The sequence below is a fragment of the Bombyx mandarina genome, chromosome 12, assembly GCF_030267445.1.
Source record: "Bombyx mandarina strain Sakado chromosome 12, ASM3026744v2".
Lineage (NCBI taxonomy): Eukaryota > Metazoa > Arthropoda > Insecta > Lepidoptera > Bombycidae > Bombyx > Bombyx mandarina.
In genome coordinates this window covers 10,222,838-10,246,581 of record NC_143219.1, presented here as the reverse complement: position 1 = coordinate 10,246,581, position 23,744 = coordinate 10,222,838, and the positions used below count along the sequence as shown (strand labels likewise).

The 23,744-nt window shown below is 39.7% G+C and overlaps 2 protein-coding genes across 4 annotated transcripts; one reads left to right on the top strand and one right to left on the bottom strand.

Moving 5' to 3' along the window:
- Position 1: 1 nt before the first annotated feature.
- On the bottom strand, positions 2-6,287 carry Alg7 (Alg7 dolichyl-phosphate N-acetylglucosaminephosphotransferase). 2 transcript variants are annotated; one of them, XM_028176647.2, is made up of 5 exons: positions 6,049-6,287; positions 5,841-5,955; positions 4,363-4,576; positions 2,077-2,308; positions 2-511 (listed from the first exon to the last, which is right to left on the bottom strand). In XM_028176647.2, exons 1-5 carry the CDS (start codon positions 6,186-6,188, stop codon positions 25-27), a joined length of 1,188 nt encoding a protein of 395 aa, XP_028032448.2. In that variant the 5' UTR covers positions 6,189-6,287; the 3' UTR covers positions 2-24. The 2 variants fall into 2 exon arrangements, with proteins under 2 accessions (XP_028032448.2, XP_028032450.2); XM_028176649.2 differs by having other exon boundaries at positions 5,841-5,887; positions 6,049-6,278.
- A 1,491-nt stretch (positions 6,288-7,778) lies between these two features.
- On the top strand, positions 7,779-23,701 carry Sec6 (Exocyst complex component Sec6). Of its 2 annotated transcripts, XM_089731679.1 has the most exons (12): positions 7,779-7,943; positions 9,049-9,187; positions 9,837-9,985; positions 10,465-10,660; positions 13,880-14,134; positions 14,781-15,062; positions 15,160-15,342; positions 16,354-16,512; positions 17,273-17,380; positions 20,489-20,668; positions 21,292-21,684; positions 23,363-23,701. In XM_089731679.1, exons 2-12 carry the CDS (start codon positions 9,095-9,097, stop codon positions 23,609-23,611), a joined length of 2,247 nt encoding a protein of 748 aa, XP_089587805.1. In that variant the 5' UTR covers positions 7,779-7,943; positions 9,049-9,094; the 3' UTR covers positions 23,612-23,701. The 2 variants fall into 2 exon arrangements, with proteins under 2 accessions (XP_089587805.1, XP_028032456.2); XM_028176655.2 differs by lacking the exon at positions 7,779-7,943 and having other exon boundaries at positions 8,368-9,187.
- The last annotated feature ends 43 nt before the right edge of the window (positions 23,702-23,744 follow it).

The window sequence follows — 23,744 nt, the reverse complement described above, 5'->3', positions numbered from 1 at the left end:
ATTTCTTTGTTTTTCGTCTTAATTTTATTTATCATAAAAATAAGTTGCTAAGGGATATCTGATAACGAAAGCAACACAACTACATAAAATTTGAAATAACAAAATTTTTTTGGTGAGCATTACTTCAGACATTGGTCCGAGCTTAATTAAAAATAAATTGATAAGAGTCATATTATTTATAGTTATACTTTCATTATCTTCCCTCAAGTCAACTAGGCGTAATAAAGTTAAAATTTGAAGCATTACTTTGGTAAAAACATTCATATCTTTTTTTATTATAATAGATCTACTGGCATGGAGTAAATTTGTTTCGGCGCTAAATTTTGGTAACCTGTGCCTTGGACATGGAATAAAATGAAATAATTGAGGGACAGAATATATGAAGTTAATAATCTGAGGCAAGAAAAAAAGTAAAACAGTTTTACTGAAATGACTTAGAATGCCTACAACTGCAAAGGTCATCCCTGACACATAGCAAAACGTATCACCAACAAAAACTCTTGATGGATACCTGAAACAACAAAATATACTTAACATGTACTATGTAGTAATTAATATCGGCCGAATACGGGCCGAAGGAGGTAAAAGTTTTTAACAATCACAGTATTTTATAAAAGCAGATGATAAAGCATTCTTTTTCAAGTGAATCGACTAAATATTGGAAATAGCTAATGTAAAGTTGATATGTTAGCGTCAAAGATGCATTAACCCTTAGGTCGCTTTTCTGCCCAAGCGTTCGAAAAAGCCAAGACAGAACTATGATAGTGGTGGAAGATCACGGCGGGCGCTATCTCGCACAAGTTATGCCCCCACTCTATCAGGCAGCATTCGTCAACGATAGGATCGCCAGAGTTCTACCGGCTGTCCGAATTTATCTAGACCATTTCACGTGTTCAGAAACATCCCAGCACCTACTCTGACAGGAGCCGAATGAAATATCCGCAGAGCGGGGAGTTGAATATTTTGACCGATGAGCAAGGCGATTGTCAACAAAGCTTTCTCTAGACGTCACTTTGCCCATTTTTGCCGTGAAATTTTATTTTTCGACTTCATTTTTAATGGCCATTATCGATGTCTTCCTCTTCCATACAGAGCAAACAGTAAGCGAAAGTTTTGTAATGACCACGTCGATGCCGAGAATGTGGCACTTTTCCAGTCAGCCAGTTTTCGGCCCCAGATTCATATTCATTCATATTCAAATATGCCCGGTAAGCACCTTAGTAAATCAGAAGGTGAAGCGTCCGCCATCAGGGTTCAACTAGTACATGCAGATGGCACCTCGACGGTGGGCAAACCTGCAAGGGGCTCGACATCTGTGCACCGTGATCCCAGTATGGCCCAGAGTCACGTTTTAGAATTTATATTAAGACCGGAAGACGTCTTGCCCTTATTTTGGTCACGAGTTCGCTCAATCTCAGCGGAATTATATCAAGTCTAGATCCCAGGATCTTTTCTTGGCCAACATATACGCAGCATTCATTAAGATGGTACGGTAACCTTGAATCGTAGTTGTCCGCCTGATACATTCGTATCGGTGCATTTGTGCCGGTGTTCAAATTTCGCAGGCCGGTATCTATTTTTCTAATGAAATATGTACTTAACAAATGTTCACGATTGACTTCCATGGCAAAGGAATAGCATCGTGTAATAAAAATCAAACCCGCAAAATTATAATTTGCGTAATTACTGTTTGTGGGACGATTTGTGTGTCCGCACAGGTAGGTACTGTCTACTACCCTGCCTATTTCTGTCGTGAAGCAGTAATGTGTTTCAGTTTTAAAGGTGAAGCATCCATTTTACTGTAAAACTCAAATCTTAGAACTTATGCCTCAAGTGTCGGCATTTACGTTTTAGGTGTGTATGGGCTCCAGTAAACACTTAACCTCAGGTGGGCCGTGGACTCGTCCACCCACCTATGGAAAAAAATAAAAAGAAATAATCGCCCTGAAAGTGGCGAGAACATTTCTCATTATAATCTCTACACATGTAATAAACAAGTTACATCATATTGGAAAAAATAAAATACATTTAAAGTGTGTGTTTAAAAGAAAGATCTGAAGAAAATAAAATACTTACCAATTATGTTTTAACAGTCCTAGTGTTGTTGCCAAATAAGGTATCATTATATGCAGAGAAAATGTATGGGCCTTGTATTGGTCTCCTTGAAGTTCTATAATATCAAATACCACAATGGAAAGTGCAATGACAAATGATTGTCCTACTTCTATACCATTAATTCCAGCTAAGATATTGATTGCATTTGTACAGAAGACAGCAAGCATCCCCATATAGATATAATACAAAAAGCCTGGAATGAGAACGGTAAAGACATTGTGAGTTTTCTGTTTACTACCATTCTACCTATTGCTGTTGGCAAACAGTTATCCATATTATTATAAAGGTTATACTAATGACAGCTGTTTTACAATATTGAAATTTTGACATCATATTTCCAGAAATTTGTCAAATTTGTACAGTTAACATGAAGAGGCATGGTGGTAGCAATGTCTATAGTAGGTTTAAATTAAAACTGCCTTCGTCGTCGGCAGGATCCGAAGGCTGGGTCTGGAGGTGGCGTTCGATAAATCCCAGGCCCTGTTGTTCCACGGGGCCCGGAGAGCGCCGCCTCAGGGGGCCCACCTCGTGATCGGAGGCGTTCGCGTCGAGATCGAGGCGACCGGGTTGCGGTACCTCGGCCTCGTACTGGACGGTCGTTGGAGCTTCCGTGCTCACTTCGAAAGATTGGGTCCCCGACTGATGGCAGCCGCCGGCTCGCTGAGTCGGCTGTTGCCGAACGTCGGGGGTCCCGACATGGTGGTGCGCCGCCTCTACACGGGGGTGGTGCGGTCAATGGCACTGTACGGGGCGCCCGTATGGTGCCACGCCCTGACCCGTGACAACGTCGCAGCGTTGCGACGTCCGCAGCGCGCGATTGCGGTCAGGGCGGTTCGTGGGTACCGCACCGTCTCGTTCGAGGCGGCGTGCGTGCTCGCCGGGACGCCTCCCTGGGACCTGGAAGCGGAGGCGCTTGCTGCGGATTACGCGTGGCGATGTGATCTCCGCTCCAGGGGGGAGCCGCGTCCCGGCGCGGCGGAAGTTCGAGCGCGGAAGCTTCAATCTCGGCGTGCCGTGCTCGAGGCGTGGTCTCGCCGCCTGGCGGACCCCGCCTACGGGCGACGGACCGTCGAGGCGATCCGCCCGGTCCTCTCGGACTGGGTGAATCGCGACCGCGGACGTCTCACCTTCCGAGCGACGCAGGTGCTCACGGGACACGGCTGTTTCGGTCGCTACCTGCACCTCGTCGTCCGGAGGGAGCCGACGCCGAAGTGCCACCATTGCAGTGGCTGCAACGAGGACACGGCGGAGCACACGCTCGCGTGCTGCCCCGCTTTCGCGGAACAGCGCCGCGTCCTCGTTGCAAAAATAGGACCGGACTTGTCGCTTCCGACCGTCGTGGCTGCGATGCTCGGCAACGATGAGTCCTGGCAGGCGATGCTCGACTTCTGCGAGTCCACCATCTCGCAGAAGGAGGCGGCGGAACGGGAGAGGGAGAACTCTTCCTCCCTCTCGGCGCCGTGCCGCCGCCGTCGAGCCGGGGGTCGGAGGAGGGCGTTTGTCCAGCTCCGGCCCCTATGAGGAGGCAGTCTCCTCCCGGTGATGGTCACGAGGCGACCTAAGGGGGCTGAGACTGCGCCGCACGCTACCGTCACTCTAGCGCGCTGGCACCAGGAGGACGGGACGACGCGTCGGCGGCTGCGGACTGCGATGCGGTCCGCATTTTCGTCGTCGCTGTCGTCGCCGAACATACTGTGGAAGAGCAACCCGGTCGGCGGTGTATCGCGTTCCGACCCGGCAGGCTGGTTCTGGCCCAGCGGGGTATCCCGGAACACCAGCGGCATCGCCCGGGCGGCCTGAAGGGCCGCCGTACCGCGGAGACTGACGTCGTTGGTCGTCGACTATCGCCTCGACGACCCGTCGGTCGGGCGTCCTCGGGGTGGCGCCGCGTGTCTGGTTGTAGTGTTGACCGCGGGAACCCCCCTACTCTGACCGGGTTTTGACCCCGGACGGAGATCGGACGCCGGGTGTAAGAGTGCAGGGGAGTCGTTTAGTGGGTGGGCCCTAAATTCCTTGGGCCCGCGGTCTGCTCTCAACACCTGCAGATCGTAGAGTCTCACATACCCCGCGCGCCCCCTAGGCGCGGGGACCTCGTAGGAGGTTCGGCCCTCGGCCCGGGAAAAAAAAAAAAAAAAAAAAAGGTTTAAATTAAAACTACTACAAAAAATGTTGGTGTAAATAGAAGAATCAATCTTTTTTAGTAGTAAAACTATAAAAAAATCTATTAGTACTGCTTTTAAATCTTACCAATATTCACAGAAACTCCGAACCACGATCTAAATGGTATAGGTATTATGAATGTTGTTGAATTAAAGTTGACATAGTACACCACAAGTAATGGCAATGATGCCACTGTTGGAAGCACAAGTTTATACCTCCATCTAAGATCTAACACATCATCAGCAAATCCAAGAAGTAGCATGCAGCAAATTGATAACAATGCTGCCAGAAATTCTGCAAACTAAAATTAACAAGTATTTTATTAAAGTATTACCAAACATTACCTTTGAGCAGAATCTTATTCTACATATTTCTCCATATTATTTTTTTATTTTTTTTTCTCATCTAGACTTCTTGATTAAAGATTTTTAAATCTTACCACTGGGTTAAAAATGAAAAACACTGTTTCTTATTTTTCAAATATTAAATAATCATTATAATAAATGAAACATTTTCTAATGTAGGATTTGAAATGGACACTTTTATGTCAAGGTTTGAAAAAATTGCTCCCTCATATCTCATATACAACATAGACAGTCAGATCATAGCCAAAGTTGAATATTAATATTAATATGAATTACTATTACTATCACTATAATGATAAACATTAGGTATGTGTAAATAATATATTATTTTGATAAGATATATACATATTATGTTGTGGTGGATAATATCACTTTAGAAGGAAAAAGTGATTAGGTAAAATACAATTATATTTGTGTCAATGTAGTAAATAAAGCCAACGCCTTGGTGGTTTTTAATTATTAACTTTGATTGAAATGTTCATAGGATTTTAGAATATTAAATCTAGAAATGTATGTATGAGCATTGCAAATTTTAGCAATGAACAATAAGGTGTTAGAATATAAATATAATGATGGAATACTTGTTAAATATTCATGGAAATAAATAACATAAAAAGTGTTGAATGGAATGGAAGGCAATAAAGGAATAATGGGTAATTACAATCAAACCAGCAAAATTATAATATGCATAATTACTAAACAATTTAGAGAGATCTTAAGTTTTGAGGTCAGATGGCAGTCACATCATGATGTCTATGGGCTTTGAACATTTAATACCAAATATGAGCTTATTCACCTGTCTACATGATAAATTAAAAAAATCTATAAGATAGATGTTTTACTTCATTTGAGAAATGAATGTAAGAAGTAGCTATTTATCATACATTCATTTTCATGTTTATTCACCTGAGGCTGTTTCTCATATCAATCTGATTATAATTATAAAACAGAAACATGACAAAACTATAATATTTTAGAGATGATCTATAAAAAAATTAGATATTTTTGTCCAATGACAACCGCCCAATTGCATAAATAACATCTGTAGTTACCATCATTGTACTTTAGTAATGCGCAAGAGAATTTAAATAAGTTACTATAAAAATGTATTTATACAACATAATACTAATATTTCATAAAATATTTGTTATTTAAATTGATGATTATTTATATATTGCTTATTACATCTGTTGAACTTACTTCATTGTGAGGAAAATGTTGTGTATCCATTAATCCATTTCCAAACGCTATGGGAATAAATAAAAAACATGTTATTAGGAAGACACATCCTGATACAACACCTAAGGCCTCTGGTCTGCAAGATTGAAATATTGGTTAATTAATATTTTTAGATCACATTTTCTAATAAATGTTATTTCTTTATTTGAAAAAAATTACAGAAACTTACATTTTATTTTTATCAGTCTTGCATAAATCGATCCCATATAAGCCGGCGTTTATGAATAAATTCTTTAACTTATGAATAAGTTCATCGGTGATTAAAAAAGCTATCAATGAAAGAATCATCAATAATATCAATGATAACATTTTTAAAACATTTCAATACGCAGTTTTTGTCTTAATGTGTATTTTTTTTGGAAAGTCCTGCACCGCACACAGCTAAATAAATAACATGAGTCTTGTTTTGTCGTGTCACTGTCATCCATTACACAGGCAAAGAGGCCACAGTACATACATACTTAACGTGACCATTTATTTTGTTTGTCATAGCGGGAAATCTGCGGAATTATAGAATTAAAAAAAGTATTTAGTGTTTTACAAGTATTTTCGTATAGAAGATAGAATAACACAAAATAATCAAAGCACTAAATACAAAATAGTAGGTATGACTTACTAAGCCTCAGTAATGGTTTGAGTTTTATGTCGTATTTTTGTATTTGTCGGCCGAACAATTTTGTTTCAAAACTACGGGTCTTGTTCTTAGATACGTGGGGAGCTCAGTAGATGACTTATTTATATTTGTTTTCGTAATCAAAATGGCTTTCATTACTGCGACACATTACTGTGTTTTATCACTTGTCCGCATTTTGTTTTACTGGTGGTAGGACCTCTTGGGAGTCCGCACGGGTAGGTACCAGCACCCCGCCTACTTCTGCCGTGCAGTTATGCGTTTCGATTTGAAGGGTAGGGCAGCCGTTGTAACTATACTGAGACCTTAGAACTTGTATCTCAAGGTGTGTGGCGCATTTACGTTGTAGATGTCTATGGGTTCCAGTAACCACTTAACACCAGGTGGGCTGTGAGCTCGTCCACACATCTAGGCAATAAAAAAAAATCATTTGAGAAAAACTCTTTCAACAGGTGCGTTACTTCTAGGCAGACACTTAGCGTATTCAATAATTGTGGAAAAGTTTATTAAATGAAGATTGCTGGTACAGAAGTGCTGGAATAATTCGACTCAACGGTTTTCAGTAGAAAAATTCTCGGTATTCCAGTCAGAGATTTTTGCATCCGTCGCAAAGTGGGAAATAGCTGGAAACTCATCAAAGACTCTTAACTTGGCTGCTGCTAATAAACTCTTGTGTGATCAGTAGATCCAGCACTTTCTGTACCTCTTCCCACGTAGGCACTTTTGTTAAATTAGCCCATTCAAAAACTTTTAATTTTTTTATTTCCTAAGTGGGTGGACAAGCTCACAGCCCACATGATGTTAAGTGGTTACTGGAGCCTATAGACATTTACAACGTAAATGCCACCGCCCATCTTGAGATATAAATTCTAAGGTCTCGGTATAGTAGCAACGACTGCCCCACCCTTCAAACAGAAACGCATTACTGCTTAATGGCAGAAATAGGCAGGGTGTGGTACCCACAGAACACTATTACTTCTTATCTGTGCGGATTCACAAGAGGTCCTACCAGTAATTACGCAAATTATAATTTTGCGGGTTTGATTTTTATTACATGATGTTATTCCTTCACCGTGGAAGTCAAACGTGAACATTAAAATTTGAGGTACGTATTTCATTTGCAAAATTGATACCTGCCTTCGGGACTCGAACACCGGTGCATCAGTCCAGGTGCAAAGTCCACTAATTATCCACGGCTACACTTAACCATAGATAATAGGTACCGTACACTTAATATTTTAAATCATAGTTTTATTATCTATTTTTATAAACTTTTTGGTGGAAACGCGAGGAGTGAAGTTGTGTTTTTTTTTGTTCGCTTATCGCGTACTTTCAACGCCCGGCCCCTCGCTTTAATAATTACGTCCCGCACCTACGTATGTACGAGCGTACATGCATGCGATTGTTTTCAAACACGTAAACGTTATAAGTCGGTTAGTGTTTCTTCAGGTTTCAATATGTCATAACGGTGGTTTATTAACTCTTTAGTATCTGTGAAAGTGCACAAATGTGGGAGAATAAAACAAAGCCGTTGGATGTAACTTGGGATCCTCCAAAAAATCCACTGAAAAAGTCTCAGTAAATGACTACTATTTTACCGAGATTATATCTCGTCTCGTCTCGTTTCGTCTCGTCTCGTCTCGTCTCGTCTCGTCTCGTCTCGTCTCGTCTCATCTCATCTCATCTCATCTCATCTCATCTCATCTCATCTCATCTCATCTCATTTCATGCCATGTTTCTAATCAACTTCATTTCATTTCATATTATAGGTTTTCATATATTAAATAAAATGTATATATATACAAAAGATTAGATTGTATGGTATAACACCTTTGCCTTTCCAGTTGGAAAAATAAAACTAATAAAATTTTCTATAGTCGGATTTTTAATTAGACGAAGCCAGCTGACAGTAGCTAATGTCACTTTGTGAAATAATGTTGCTATATTTAAAGTAATAGTGATGCGTTCAGTTCTCGTTCAATCACATGAATGAACAATGAGTGTGAAGAGTTAATCATTAATTTCAAACTATAAAAGAATATTATTTATATTTTACAATAAAATTGTATTAAAGTGCTCCAATATATGTTACTAGTAGTATTAACTACAATCAGTTTTTTTTATTTTCATTACTTACCCATAATTGTTATATTTTATACGTCTATAATCTATAATTTCAACTATTGTGTTATTTTTGTATAATTTAAACTGTATTGCAAATAGGACAGTCTTACAAGCTTCCTCGCAATGTTTTTCTTAATGTTTAAAACACTCGGTATTCAGTACAGGTAGATACTATAAGAACATAATGTTTCGTCGAAAACTCGTTGGTATGTACAAAGCACGCCTAAAATTCGAACCCCGTACCCGATATCGGCAATTCGGCACACCAACTATTCACTAGACAATCGAGGCAATTTCATTAATTCAGGAGTTTTTTCAATCTTTCACTTTGTCACAACACTATTTTTATTTCATCAAAAACTGACAACACAGTAAACGTCAGTTAACTTCGTCTAATAAAAAATCCGACTATAGATTTGTATTTGTGTAAACACTGTAAACAGCAAATCTTGTTTACATCATGAGTTCCATGGATGAAATAGAGGAAGAAGCTAAAGCAGCTGCAGAAAAAATGGTCATGAACATGATGCAAAGACCTGGACAGCTTGAGAAAGTAAGCAATAAACTATCTGCTGTGCAAAAAAAATGTTAACCCTCCCACTATAATTAACTTATTCTGCGATTGTCTTATCGGCAACACTTTCAACTCTGTTTTTTATCTTATATGAAAGTAAAATAAAAAAGATACCTAAATCAATAAAATAGGACGTGCATCTCACTTGATAGTTTGTGGGCTTTGAAAGTGTTATTTAATGTTATAAATGTGCAAGCAATCATCTGTGCTCTTCCCAGTTTGCGTTAATGTGGATCATTGCTATAGTCTTATTTAAAATTATGTGTGATGTAAATGTTTATTTAGAAGTGATTTTCAAACAGAAAATTTTACAGAACAGAAAATGTTAGCATTGAATGTTAACAGTTTAAAAAATACATTGAAAAACCTATGTGAAATGTAATATTTAGGCTATAGCTTAGCAAATTTGCATAAATATATACATATTTTTTTAAAGTGTGTTGCACATTGATATGTTTATCATACTTTTTTTTTTACTTCAAAATCCTTCAGTATTGTTCACTTTTATAAAGTGGATGAAAGACCTACATTTTGTATTTAAATGTATTAGATTTATATTATGTTCTACTTTCTATTTTATTTGTACTCAAAATTGTTATCTTTTGTATTAAAATTATTTTTACTTAAGGTAGAGCATTACAAGAAAAGAATTACACACAAAAAGGCTTCTATAGAAGCACAGTTAAAATCTGCAGTGCAGGGGAAGTTAGATGGAGTAAGTGTCGGGTTAAAACAACTTCAGGAATGTCTTGATGATGTGCAAGAAATCAGTAAAAAGTATGTATGATTTGTAGATATTTTATACTTTATTCATAGCTGTTAATATTCATTAAAGTAACTGAAAATAGAAGGATTCACAAATAGGTGTGTGACATGTTGGGTGAAAACATTCACATTGGGATGTACTCCAGGTATGGTAGGGTAAGCTCGGTCACCCATCTACGTATAAAAAAACTACATTACACTACCAAAAAAAAAAATTATCACTGAAAATTGATTTTACAGTAATTATTCACACATTCTTTTCAGAGTTTCTGTAAATTAGACAGTTGTCTGGAAGAGATCTCTTTTACCAATAAGAGTAGTATTTGCTTGTTAACTGTTCTTGAATGTAAATTGTGTTTTGGTATGCAATAAAGTATGTTCTCTCTCTCTCTCTCTCTCTCTTTTGAACATGTGTTGTGGGCAGGAGTACAACAGCTAGTCTTTAGCTGTATTTTTTTAACAGTATATTAAATATCATATATTTCAAACAGAATGGATGAACTAGAGGACTTACTGAAAGGAGTGCCTCCACTTGTTGCTACTCTCCAAGCAGTTCGAGAGGAAGACTTACGACACTCCCAGTATGTCACTGCCATGGATAGCTTGAAACACATTTTTACTGTGCCTGAAAGTGTAGCCAAAACTAAACAATGGATAGGAGAAGGGAAACTTTTACATGCACATCAGGTAAATTAAATATTTTTCTTTCTTTAATGCGGAATTTACATTACGAAATTAGTGTCATGCATGTTGAACTCAGTTTCACGAAAGTAGTTTCGATATATGCGAAAGAAATTTCGTAAAAAAATTAGTGTCGCGCAATCCACAGTATCACAGTAACCATGGCGCCATCAGCATCAAAGCTATATTTTGCTATATTCAATGTAGCTAAAGATATGCTTATGTACCTAAAATCTTAAAAAAAGACTATTAAGAAAAAAAAGACTTTGGTAGACTCGAGGATGGTTAACAAGAAGGCATTTAAGTGCAATGAAGTTAGTCTCTGAATTAGTAGATGAAGATCCTGAGAGCTATAAAAACTATTTTCGATTTTTTTATTTTTTTATTGCCTAGATGTGTGGACGAGCTCACAGCCCACCCGGTGTTATGTGGTTACTGGAACCCATAGACATCTACAACGTAAATGCGCCACACACCTTGAGATAGAAGTTCTAAGGTCTCAGTATAGTTACAACGGGTGCCCCACCCTTCAAACCGAAACGCATTACTGCTTGACGGCAGAAATAGGCGGGGCGGTGGTTCCTACCCGTGCGGACTCACAAGAGGTCCTACCACCAGTAATTACGCAAATTATAATTTTGCGGGTTTTGATTTTTATTACACGATGTTATTCCTTCACCGTGGAAGTCAATCGTGAACAATTGTTAAGTACGTATTTCATTAGAAAAATTGGTACCCGCCTGCGGGATTCGTACACCGTTGCATCGCTACGAATGCACCGGACGTTTTATCCTTTAGGCCACGACGACTTCAAAATGAATGAAATCGAATGAGTGAGATAATTTTGAGTTTTTTACTGTAGGTGTTTCGGGTCCCAGAGGTACTCTTGTCGCTGATATTCATTATTGAATTCTATATTTTTATCTGTACTCCATCTTTGGTTTGCCATTTTCAACGCTTGAAGCGCGCGTGAGCTAAAAATACACACGTCCGCACAGCGCAGGAGGCCCTTTCGCGACATAAGTTTCACGTCGCGTCTACACTATGAAATTAGTTGCATGACACTAATTTCACAAAAAAATCGCGCAGGGCACGAAACTTGTTTGCATTCATGAAATTGCATTGCGAAACTATTAAATTACATGTGAAACTGATGGTAAAAGTAATGTCACGAAATTAATTTCATGCCACTAATTTCGTAATGTAAATTCGCACGTGTAATGGTAACATATCATTTCATCAATGTATCTACAGTCAGTGACATGGAATATGGCCCAAACATAAACAGACTGATAACAGGCGATTTTTGTACCGCATATGATAATTTCGAGTGGCAGTTAATGGCCCGAGTGGCCATTTTTTGTTATTAATTTAAGAGGCTAAGCGCTCAAAAATGTTCATTTGCTTAATTTCTGTGAGACTTAACGTTAATTCGTTAATGAAACGCACAAAAGACGGGTGAGTTAAAATTCGATATTCCAATAGTCGTGTATTTATAATTTTTTTATTAATCGGTAGTAATTTACGCTTCTAGAATGGGAAAACAATGACCCTAACACCTGTTCAAGTTGCTCAGGCTATGTTACTTCGAAGTCAGGGGCGAACTCAGCGACAAATTGCTGAAACTTTAAATGTACCGCATACAACTCTTAGGTCCGCCTTAACAAGGTACGACCAGACCGGTCTATACACAAGGAGACCAGGTAGTGGCGGTATTAGGTGTACATCAGTGCGAGATCACCGATTTATCACTCTCGCAATTTTGCGAAATCGATTCCTTACTGCGGTCGAAATTCGGCAGCGGCTACAAATTGCAAGAGGAATCAAAGTAAGTGAGCGAACAATAAGAAGGAGAATGGAGGAACGAGATCTGCGTGCTCGAAGACCAGCTCGTGGTCTAGAATTGCTACGACACCATCGCGTAGCTCGACTACGGTTCGCTCGCCAACACGAAAATCGGACTCGCGAGCAGTGGAGTAAAGTTCTGTGGACTGACGAATGCCACACTACTGCCTTAAGAGCTCCAGACGGACGCGAACGTGTGTGGAGAACGCACGGGGAGAGGTTTCTGTCAATCACTACCAGGCAAACCCTCAGTTTCAACGGTGGGTCCTTTATGGTTTGGGGAGGTATCTGTTCAAACACACGCACAGAGTTGGTAGTTGTCGAAGGTCGTCTAACAGCAGTGCGATACATTGTAGAGATCCTCCAGGAACATGTTTTACCATTTCATCCTCATGCAAGATAATGTCTGACCTCACACAGCACAAAGTGTCGATGATTACCTGTCGGAGGTGAACATTTGAAAATTGGAATGGCCAGCACGAAGTCCAGACATGAATACCATAGAACATGTCTGGGATATGCTTAAAAGGCGAATTGGATCCAGTCCCAACCCTCCAGAGACCCATCAGTCAATTGACAACAGCCCTGGTGGCCACCTGGGATGAAGTACCCCAGGTCGACTTTAAAAACCTTATCCATAGCATGCCTGATCGTATGCAGGCGGTTATCAAGGCCAGAGTTGGAAATACCCGTTATTAAATTTAAGTAACCTACCCTAATTTTGTAAAAAAAACAATAGATTTTCTAAACATAGAGCTGTAATGACCTTTTTGTATAATAATTTTCACAAATTTTACCAAATTTAACTCGCTTTTTGTTAATTAATCATTTTCTTTTAAGTTCCAAATAAAGATTTAATTTTTACCACAAAAAAGAACCTTGTATCGAGTTTCATTTTGATAATAAACCACATAATGCGCTTTGGCCACATGCCGCACCGTTGAGTTTATTTTATACCATCTGCACTTAGTAATACTTTTATAAAAAGGAGAATAAGTACCCTCACTTATAAACTACTGGCTTTTATGAAGTATTGTTATTATTTTTTTATGGCTTAGATGGGTAGGAGCTCACGGCTCATCTGATTTTAAATGATTATGGGAGCTTATGGTTAACATAACGAAAATGCGGCCACCCACCTTTAGTTAAAAGGCTTAGTTACCAATATTTAAGAGTTTTGTCACTAAGAATTTAATGATTCAATTATGACCCAGATGATGCATATTTTTTAATCATATATTTATGATCACATATAGATAATCTTTTGATATATAATAATTTCACTTGCTCATAATATAGAAGTTTTTCTCAAATAAATCACTTGTAAATTATATTTTAACACTTTTTGTTAAAAGATTTTTCTTTGGGTTTCTTTTACAGTGTTTGAATGACTTAGAAAATTCTAGAGATGATCTGTTGCATGAGCTACATAGACTGCCCAACCAATCATCTCATGACAAAATTATGTTGAAAGCATATTTTGAAGATGTCGAAATAGTCTCTAACTTACTGGAGAAACAGATTAAACTAATCTTAGCTAGAACACTGAATACTGTTAGGAAAGAGCCTACTGTTATCGTGACTGCGTTGAGAATTATAGAACGAGAAGAGAAAAGGGATCGGATGGCATTAGAGGTGAATATAATAACTTATTTACATGTTAAAATAACAGTCTGTGGGCCGGGTCGTCGTGATAGATGTCTGGTGTACTTGTATCACACAATGTGGCTATGCTGGCATTAGAATATGGCAGGTACCTACCATACTTTCTAAAGTAATATGTAAGATAACTTTAAATTTAATTGAGTTAAATCCTGTGAACCGCCTTATTCTGTGTAAATAATACGTATTCACGAAATATATGCTTTCAAGAAGTAAGAATAACATCTCAAACATAAAATATTTCAATCTTATACAATATTATTATTTAACACTTTACCTAAATTCAAAGGCGCGCTTTTTCTTAATTGGTGGTTGGTTAGTTTGTGTCTAATTTCGGAAAGGGCTGAACCGCCTTTGGAAGTTAATGAGATTTATGAATTGGACAGCCATTATTGATACTTTAATTGAAACTTCGACCTCTAGTCCCAATGAAATTCATTTTAACGATAACTGAACCACTGATCAAGGCGTTCGCGAGCTCGTTTGTCGATCAGATGGCCTGAAAATAATTAAGTTTGTTTGAATGTTTTTTCTTAGTAATAGATAAATCTTATGTAGATTTGGTTATCCTATTTACTGTGCATTATATACTGTTCATTTGGTCCGTTGTATTTGACAGCAACAAGTACAGTCTGGCTTCCTACCGCCGGGACGACCGAAAAATTGGAAAAACAAAGCATTCGAAGTGCTAGAATGTGCTGTAGCCCAGCGGATCGAAGGGACTCGTGTGGACGAGCGGGAAGACAACAAGCTATGGCTCGTTCGTTACTTAGAGTTAACGCGACAACTAATTTTAGAAGATTTGAGGGTAGTCAAAACTTTGTGCTTGCCTTGCTTTCCCCCACATTATGACATCGTTACTAACTATGTCAACATGTATCACACATGTTTATCAGCCAGTGTAAGTGTTTTTTTTTCTGTTTTCTAAATTGTTGGTTTTACGAAGTTTAGCGAGTTGTAGAAGCAAAGAGAAGTACAAAATCATAATAATGTTTTAGTTACAAGACGTAGTACAAAGTGGCATCGAAGGCAATGAATATGTTACACTATTATCTTGGGTTCTAAACACGTACCCAGGACATGAGTTGATGGGCAGCCCAGAATTGAAAATAGATGTGACCACGCTGCCTCCCTTGCTGAGTGATGATGTGATGCAAAGACTTCAAGACGAGTATCTTCGGGTAAGCCTTTTGGTAGCAAAAGAGGCTCATAAATAGTATAGGGCAAGGAATCTGCTACAAGAGCAATAACTATCATCAATCCGGTCATCGTTCTCGTTGAACCCGTCGCTTGCGACGAAGGGCTCGGCGAGTAAATTAGACACAGCCCACTGAGTTTCGCGCCGGATCTCAGTAGGTCCGGTGGTAGATTCTGCGAAACACTGCTCTTGCTAGGGTTAGTGTTAGCAACGACGTCAAGTTTGAGCCCCGTGAGCTCACCTACTAGTTAAGGTTACGTTGAAATGGTAACTCAAGACCATCAGCTTAGGTAGAAAAAAAAATCATCAAATAAATAGACAACAAATTTAGTTGCTAACTGCATGAAGTATTCTCATAAAGCATCACTGCATGCTGACCGCGTTCACATTGAGCCGCGGATAAATTGAGTAATTTTTACTTAATCGCTTCACCAATGGGCCATAATGGACTTAGGCTACAAAAAATTATCGCGCAACAGAAATCTATTTAACGTATCTAGTCAGAAAAAAAAACCTCCAGGTCATAGATTCTCGTATAACTGCATAACTCAATACTGGTATAGTGGACACCAACCGGCTACTCGGCCACAACGGCATAATCATGGATTTCATGCACTTTCAAACCTTGATATAAAAAAAATTGGCATAAAGATATAAATGAGCAATATGATATCAAATAGAAGGAATGATATTATTATTACGGGTGGTAGGATATCGTGTCTATTTCTGCCTAGAAGCAGTAATGCGTTTTGGTTAGAAGGTTGGGGTAACCGTTATGCTGTAAAAACTGAGACTTAGAACTCAAGATAGGTGGCGACATACCGATCATGGTTTCATATCTATGTGTTCCGATGACCACATAACACAACGCGGGTCGTGAACTCGTCCGCCCATGTTAGCAATAAATAAAAAATAATAATGAAACTTAAGTAAATCACACCATCACACACACTTATTGTATTTGATCTAAAAAACTAAATGAATATCTGCACAGAAAATGGAAAGTAACTATATGGAGTGGATGGAGAAGACATTGGAGTCTGAGCGCGCCGAGTGGAGCGCCAACCGCGCGCCCGACGTGGAGCCGCACTCCAACGCGTACCACACGCACGCGCCCGTCATCATCTTCCAGATGATCGACCAGAACTTGCAGGTCAAGAGATTTTTAGTAACTGTGACGGATCTTTTTTTTTATTGCCCTTGTAGGCAGACGATCATACGGCCCACCTGATGGTGAGTGGTTACCATCGCCCCTGGACCTCAGCAATGCCAGGGGTAGAGCCAGGCCGCTGCCTACCGCTTAAATTGATCTTGAGGGAAAATACTTGTTATCGATTAATACGACATTTTCATCCGTATGACCGTGCATTTACTATATTTACAATACTTAAGTAACACTAAAATGCTACGACCGGTTCGTTTCACGTATTTTTGACAAGTCTTTTTTTTATTAAGACTATGTTGCCAGACTAAGATCTCAAAAGCTACGTTACGCGACAGTAACTTTGTATTAGAAGAGATCGGTAGACGGGCTTGCGGACCGCTTTGTGTCGATCGGTTAAAGCTCACAAACCGTCGCTTGAGACACAATAGGCATGGTGGAATATCTTGTCTCATTCTCCTAGATTGTAGTGATAGTATCTTGACATCACTTTATGTGCAACAGTAGTTGTGTGAGCTCCAGTAGCTGTAGAGCTTCCAATTAACCTAGAGCAGCAGAAACAACTGCCCATATTTAAACCTATTTAATTTTTAATTTATAATAAATACTATATTATGGTAATAAGTAAAATGTCTGCTGAGATAGGAGAAATAAATACATCAAATACCATTTTTTCAGAATAAAACTGATTTAACTGAAAGCATTAAATGGGCAAACTTATTTGAATACTATGTTTGTGTTAAATCATCAGGTGACGGAGACTATCAGTAAAGATATTACATTCAAGGCTTTACTGTTGAGCATCGATCAAGTGACGCGCTATGGCAACATGTACAGGGAAGGGGTGATACAATTCAAGGTATCTAAAAACCTGTTCTTTCTTGTTCTTATATATATAATATATATATATATATATGTCGGCGGCAGCGGCGCCAGGGATGGCTAAGCGGTAGTTTCCGTCATCACTCGTATTTGGTTGAACTCAGTTTATAAAAAGTCAATAAAACCTTTTGAATAATAATTATTGAAACTCAACACACACAACTTTCACAATGACAGGATAAACCGACAGTTTCGTTGCACATACCGACAGACCGACTGACTGACTGACTGACTGTCAGAGATTCACTGACTGAGACGGACGGAATGACTGTCTGACACGGAATGCCCCGACTCTGTCCACGTACCACCATTTTATACTGTGGCGTTACGGAGTCTACCCTTCATTTTGTGATATTTATCAAAACAACATTTCATCATTTAAAATAATAATCAAAACCACCGTCTTAATATTACTAAAAGTCGTTATCCACGATACGGCCATTCTGACACGTCACACGTCCTCGTGTGATGGTTAATCCTACAATCAAAAACAACCACGAGAACACTTGTTCCGCTCGATCACTCCTGACTACTCTTAACGACTTATCGGAAAATTTAAAAGTCATCAAATAATTTTTATTCTAAACACAAATTCTATAACGACATTGAAAGATTACACAAACGAAAATAAGTGATTTACTACTGCTGCAAGTTCTCCCCGTACAATTCATGTACACAGTAACTACAACTATCCCTGTGACTACAAGTGTTCAATGATAGTCATCCCTGTGACTACAAGTGTTCAATGATAGTCATCCCTGTGACTCTAATCGACAGTCATCCCTGTGACTCTAATCGACAGTCATCCCTGTGACTAATCGACAGTCATCCCTGTGACTACAAGTGTTCAATGATAGTCATCCCTGTGACTACAAGTGTTCAATGATAGTCATCCCTGTGACTACAAGTGTTCAATGATAGTCATCCCTGTGACTCTAATCGACAGTCATCCCTGTGACTCTAATCGACAGTCATCCCTGTGACTCTAATCGACAGTCATCCCTGTGACTAATCGACAGTCATCCCTGTGACTCTAATCGACAGTCATCACTGTGATTAATCGACAGTCATCCCTGTGACTCTAATCGACAGTCATCCCTGTGACTACAAGTGTTCAATGATAGTCATCCCTGTGACTACAAGTGTTCAATGATAGTCATCCCTGTGACTCTAATCGACAGTCATCCCTGTGACTCTAATCGACAGTCATCTAACGTGTAGTGTTATTGGTATTAAATCCAGCAGATTCTAAAGTTTCAGCGACAATTCACCGTCTCATGTCTTGGTTTACTGCACTAGTGCCATGTAATTGTAGCAGAAGTCAGCGGCTTAAAGTAATTCTTGTCGGAACTACCCACTCGTCATGACAGATCCATTATTGCGATCGAACTTTCACTTGAGACTTGCACTTGCCTTAATTTCTTGCAATAGCTTGTTACGTGTCGTATTTCCGCTAGTAAATGCCATGTGATTAAGTCGAGAGTCAATTGGGCAACATGAGCCAGAACGTAAGATGTGACGATTTCTTCGTGGCTCAGATCTTCCATCGAGATAGCAGACGTTATTACACGGCTTGCGTATGCTGCATTCACGCTTTTGTGGCTTACCATTGCTTAAATTGATAAGCGTCGCAGCAAGAATTTTGCATAACGAGCGAGAAATAAGTCGCAAATGCCTCCATGTGACACTTACTTGTGAAATCCGCGACAACATGATAAGGAACCGCCTTTCAGGGCCCCACTGAAGACTACAATGAGCTATGCACCATCCAGTAGACGTTCATCGAGGTACATATCAACCGTAGCGCACCAAGCACATGGATCGGCATCTGTCTGTTCCCGACGAATTTTCGACCCGTGATCTCAGATACCGTTACTGGTATTCTGATTTCAGATCTGCATCATGTTTTTTCGCTGTACTTCGAACATGTTCAAACACGTCACGCCAGTGAGAGTAGAGTCTTGATCCCACTTCTGATGTCGGCGGCAGCGGCGCCAGGGATGGCTAAGCGGTAGTTTCCGTCATCACTCGTATTTGGTTGAACTCAGTTTATAAAAAGTCAATAAAACCTTTTGAATAATAATTATTGAAACTCAACACACACAACTTTCACAATGACAGGATAAACCGACAGTTTCGTTGCACATACCGACAGACCGACTGACTGACTGACTGACTGTCAGAGATTCACTGACTGAGACGGACGGAATGACTGTCTGACACGGAATGCCCCGACTCTGTCCACGTACCACCATTTTATACTGTGGCGTTACGGAGTCTACCCTTCATTTTGTGATATTTATCAAAACAACATTTCATCATTTAAAATAATAATCAAAACCACCGTCTTAATATTACTAAAAGTCGTTATCCACGATATATATATATTTATAAACCGTCCATAAATACAAAAAAACACACAGAAATAGAATCTATGATGACTTGCATCATTAATGTAAAATTATCTCTTATTTTATTATCACCAAGGTGTGACAAGGCACTGTCCATACATTGAAAATATTTACAAAAAGCGCTAGCAGCATTATTGATTCAATCCCAAAAACTGTTTTATTGTCTTTTTTTCAAATAAACTACTAGAAATATTTTAACGAAACTGCATTTAGAAGCTTACAAAATTAAAGCATACATAAAAATGTCTTGCTAAGGTGACTGACTAAAATTATTATAAAACCAATTCTTTCGGTAATTAAACACAGCCCATGTCAGATGGTCATTCATTTCAAATAACTTTATATTACTTACTAAAATAAAATAAAATAAAAATAAACAAGCCTTTTATTTCACCCATAAAAAAACATATATTTTACAAAACTTGTTTTTTTATTTTATTATTTTTATTTAACTAACTTTGACTTTGAGTAGATTTGTTTTTAGTTAAAATCAGCGTGAACCCCTCTGTTTGAGGGTAAAGGCCTCCTCCAGAGATGCCCGATAGTCTCTATCTGTGGCCTTTTCCATCCAGTTTACTAGCCGTCCCTTCGATGTCGTCAGCTCATCTGCTTCTACTGTTACTTATTAATCGAGGACCTTGTCTATTTAACGTGTAAATATGTATTGCAAGTAGAACGCGCATTTCTCGGACCGTTCCCGCGTGGTCTACTTCACGCACCACATGATCACGATCGTGAACAACAGCGAGCAGATGGCGCGCCTGGCGCAGCAGACGCAGGCCCGCCACTGGCCGCCCGCCCTGCACGACCCCGCCGCCGAGGCCAAGTTCGACAACATGCTCGCCACCTTCAATGTAAGTCTGTGTCCCCTCTATCACCAACCCACATCTACCAACCGTAGTCAAACCCTTTTTTTATGATTGAGAGTTTACTGGTGGCCCTGAGGCCTTTCCAGTTTCACAAGAGATGAGTGGACGAGCTCACAGCCCACCTGGTGTTAAGTGGTTACTGGAGCCCATGGACATCCACAACGTAAATGCGCCACCCACCTTGAGATATAAGTTCTAAGGTCTCAGTATAGTTACAGTTACAACGGCTGCCCCACGGATGTTATTCCTTCACCGTGGAAGTCATTCGTGAACATTTGTTGAGTACGGTTTAAATCAGTAACGCTTCTAAAGTCACATTAGTAAAATTTAGAACTGTAGTAGACAATAGGAAATTTCTACGAAATTTTGTTTGATCGAAATATATTGTGTGCTTTTTTCGAATTTACCGACAAAACTATATATTTAATAAATTTATTTTTTCTATTTAATTTGGTGTTTCAGGTTTAACCAATTCATTGTAGATACGAGTTTTTTTTTCTGCTTTTAAGTAATATTTTGAAGTACAAACAATCACAAGTCAAATAAAATTGAACTGATTGTTACTAGCATACTTAATATGTGCATTATTTGTTTGTCCTCCGACACAGAATTTGCGAGACGAAGCTGCTAAATTTCTTCTTGAAGAAGCATTCCTCGACCTTGAAGTTCATTTTGATGACCTGTTCACTTCCAAGTGGCTGCCTTCCAGCATTCCAGTAGATACCATCTGCATTACACTCGATGACTATTTCCAAGATTACAACCATTTGAGAGAGAAAAATTTCGAATATGTGATAAACGAAGCTCAGAACTTAGTTTATAGGAAGTACATAACGGCAATGTTGTCCAAGAAAATGGCATTCAAAACTGTTGAGGAAGCACAACAAGCTGCCAATAAGATATTGAAAGAAGGAAAACAAATACGGTCCTTCTTCAAGAAGATAGCGCCCGAGGGTGTTAATGTAGATTGGCCATTTGAAGTCATCTCTATGCTTGCTGAGGTAATTCTTTTGTCAAAAACTTCTCTTTTTAACTTAATTACTTACTTAAATTATGAAATAATATCAATAATTATGAAAGTTAAAAAAATATAAGCGGAGACATAAAGAGGTGGAACTCTACGAATAAATAACGGTAGAAGCAGCGGCTTGGCGTTGCCTCTGGCATTGTTGAAGGCCATGTGCGACGGTAACCACTCACCATCAGGTGTGCCTTTTTTTTTCTACTTAAGCTGATAGACTTGAGAGGTTATTTTACCGTAACCTTAACTAGTAGGTGAGCTCACGGGGCTCAAACCTGACGAAGTTGCTAACACGAACCCTAGCAAGAGCCGTGCTTCGCCGAAATCTACCACCAGATCGGAAACGCGACCCACTGAGAAGATCCGGCGGTGAAACTCAGTGGGCTGTGTCTGTGGGTTAATTTACTCGTCGAGCCCTTCGTCGCAAGCGACTGGTTCGACGAGAACGATGATCGGTGCTTGAGGTACCTAGAAGCACCCAGGTGTGCCGTTTGCTCGTCTGCCTACAAGGGCAATAAATAAGAAAAGGCTAATAAACCAGTTGTCGGAACCCATAGACAGCCTATCATAAATATACTCGCTCACCTTGGGACATGCGGTCGAAATCTCCCGCAACTCAGACTGGATTGTAGATACTTCTTTTTAATAGTAAATAATTAAATCGCAATTTTGATTTGATTCATCACAGTTTGGGATTAGTAATATCCATGAGGGACAATAACGACATACCATCGGGTATACATGTTCATTTGGGTTGCACTACAGTAACTTAGATTCTTATCAGATACTATGTGTACTTCATGGTTTTTGAGTCATCCTGTTATATAAAATAAAGGAAAAAACCTGATAAAAGGTCTCGCAAAAATATTAATATTATAATCTCTGCATTTGGAGATCAAAATTATCGTTTGTTCTTTGGCCTAAAAGCTAAGCTTGCTTTAATATTTTGTGACCTCACCTTTCAGTAAAATATATGATATACATATTATATTAAGTGCACTGAATTTCTCACCGGATCTTCTCAGCGGGTCGTGATTCCGATCCTGGCTAGTGTTAGCAAATTCTCTCAGGTTGAGCCCGTGAGCTTACCAACCCGTTCGGTCGTAGCTGGAATAGCCTCTTAGGCTACTAGCGAATAGGTAGGGGGGAAAAACAACAGTAATTACTATTCATTACTATACTAGTCATTACTATTCCCACTCAATCAGTTCGTCGCCATCCTTCGCCGCGCTCGCGCCTATCACTTTTTAATTAAATCCAGCGCGAATTATAATTTAGTTTAAAAAAAAAAAGGTTCATAGAATCACGTATAACATTGGTGGCAGCGGTGGGATACGAACCCACGCCTCCGAAGAGACTGGTTTTAAAATAAATAAATAAATAAAACGGTATGGATAAGGTTACGGAAAAGCTGATGCAGCAGGAATACGGTAGGGTCTGCATATCTCGTAGTCTCCTGTGAGAAGTTGGGGGCGGTGAAGAACCTCGGCCCTTCTCTTCTCCCCTCTCAGGAGGCGCCGGAGTCCGACATTACCCGGTCCGTTACCCCCCTCGACCGGGTATCCGTAAATGGATTCCCCAGCGTTAAAAAAAAAGGTCTGCATATCTAGGGTACTGAAGCCCGGATATAACACAGTAATACAGTGTGAGTCGTGCAGGTGCTGCGGTGTCAAGACATCGAGATGTTGTCGCTGGACCTGCACAGCGTGGTGTCGAAGTGCGCGGACATGTCGGAGGAGCAGCTGGCGCGGCTGGTGTGGCTGCGCGGGGACGTGCCGCGAGCGCGCCTGCGGGACACCGTGGCCGTCGCGCTCGCCTCCCGCCCCGCGCCGCGCCCCACCGCGCACCCCGCACTCTTCGCGCACATCACCTTCAACGACACCCTGCTCTCGCACTTCGCGCGCTGACCTTATGTCTTCGCGCATTTTGTCGCACCTTATACCCTATACACCCATTTAAATTATATTATTTAATATGAATAAATACTTTAATAATAACGTTTGGTATTTATTTTGGCGTTGGTTTTGGAAGGAACTGCAA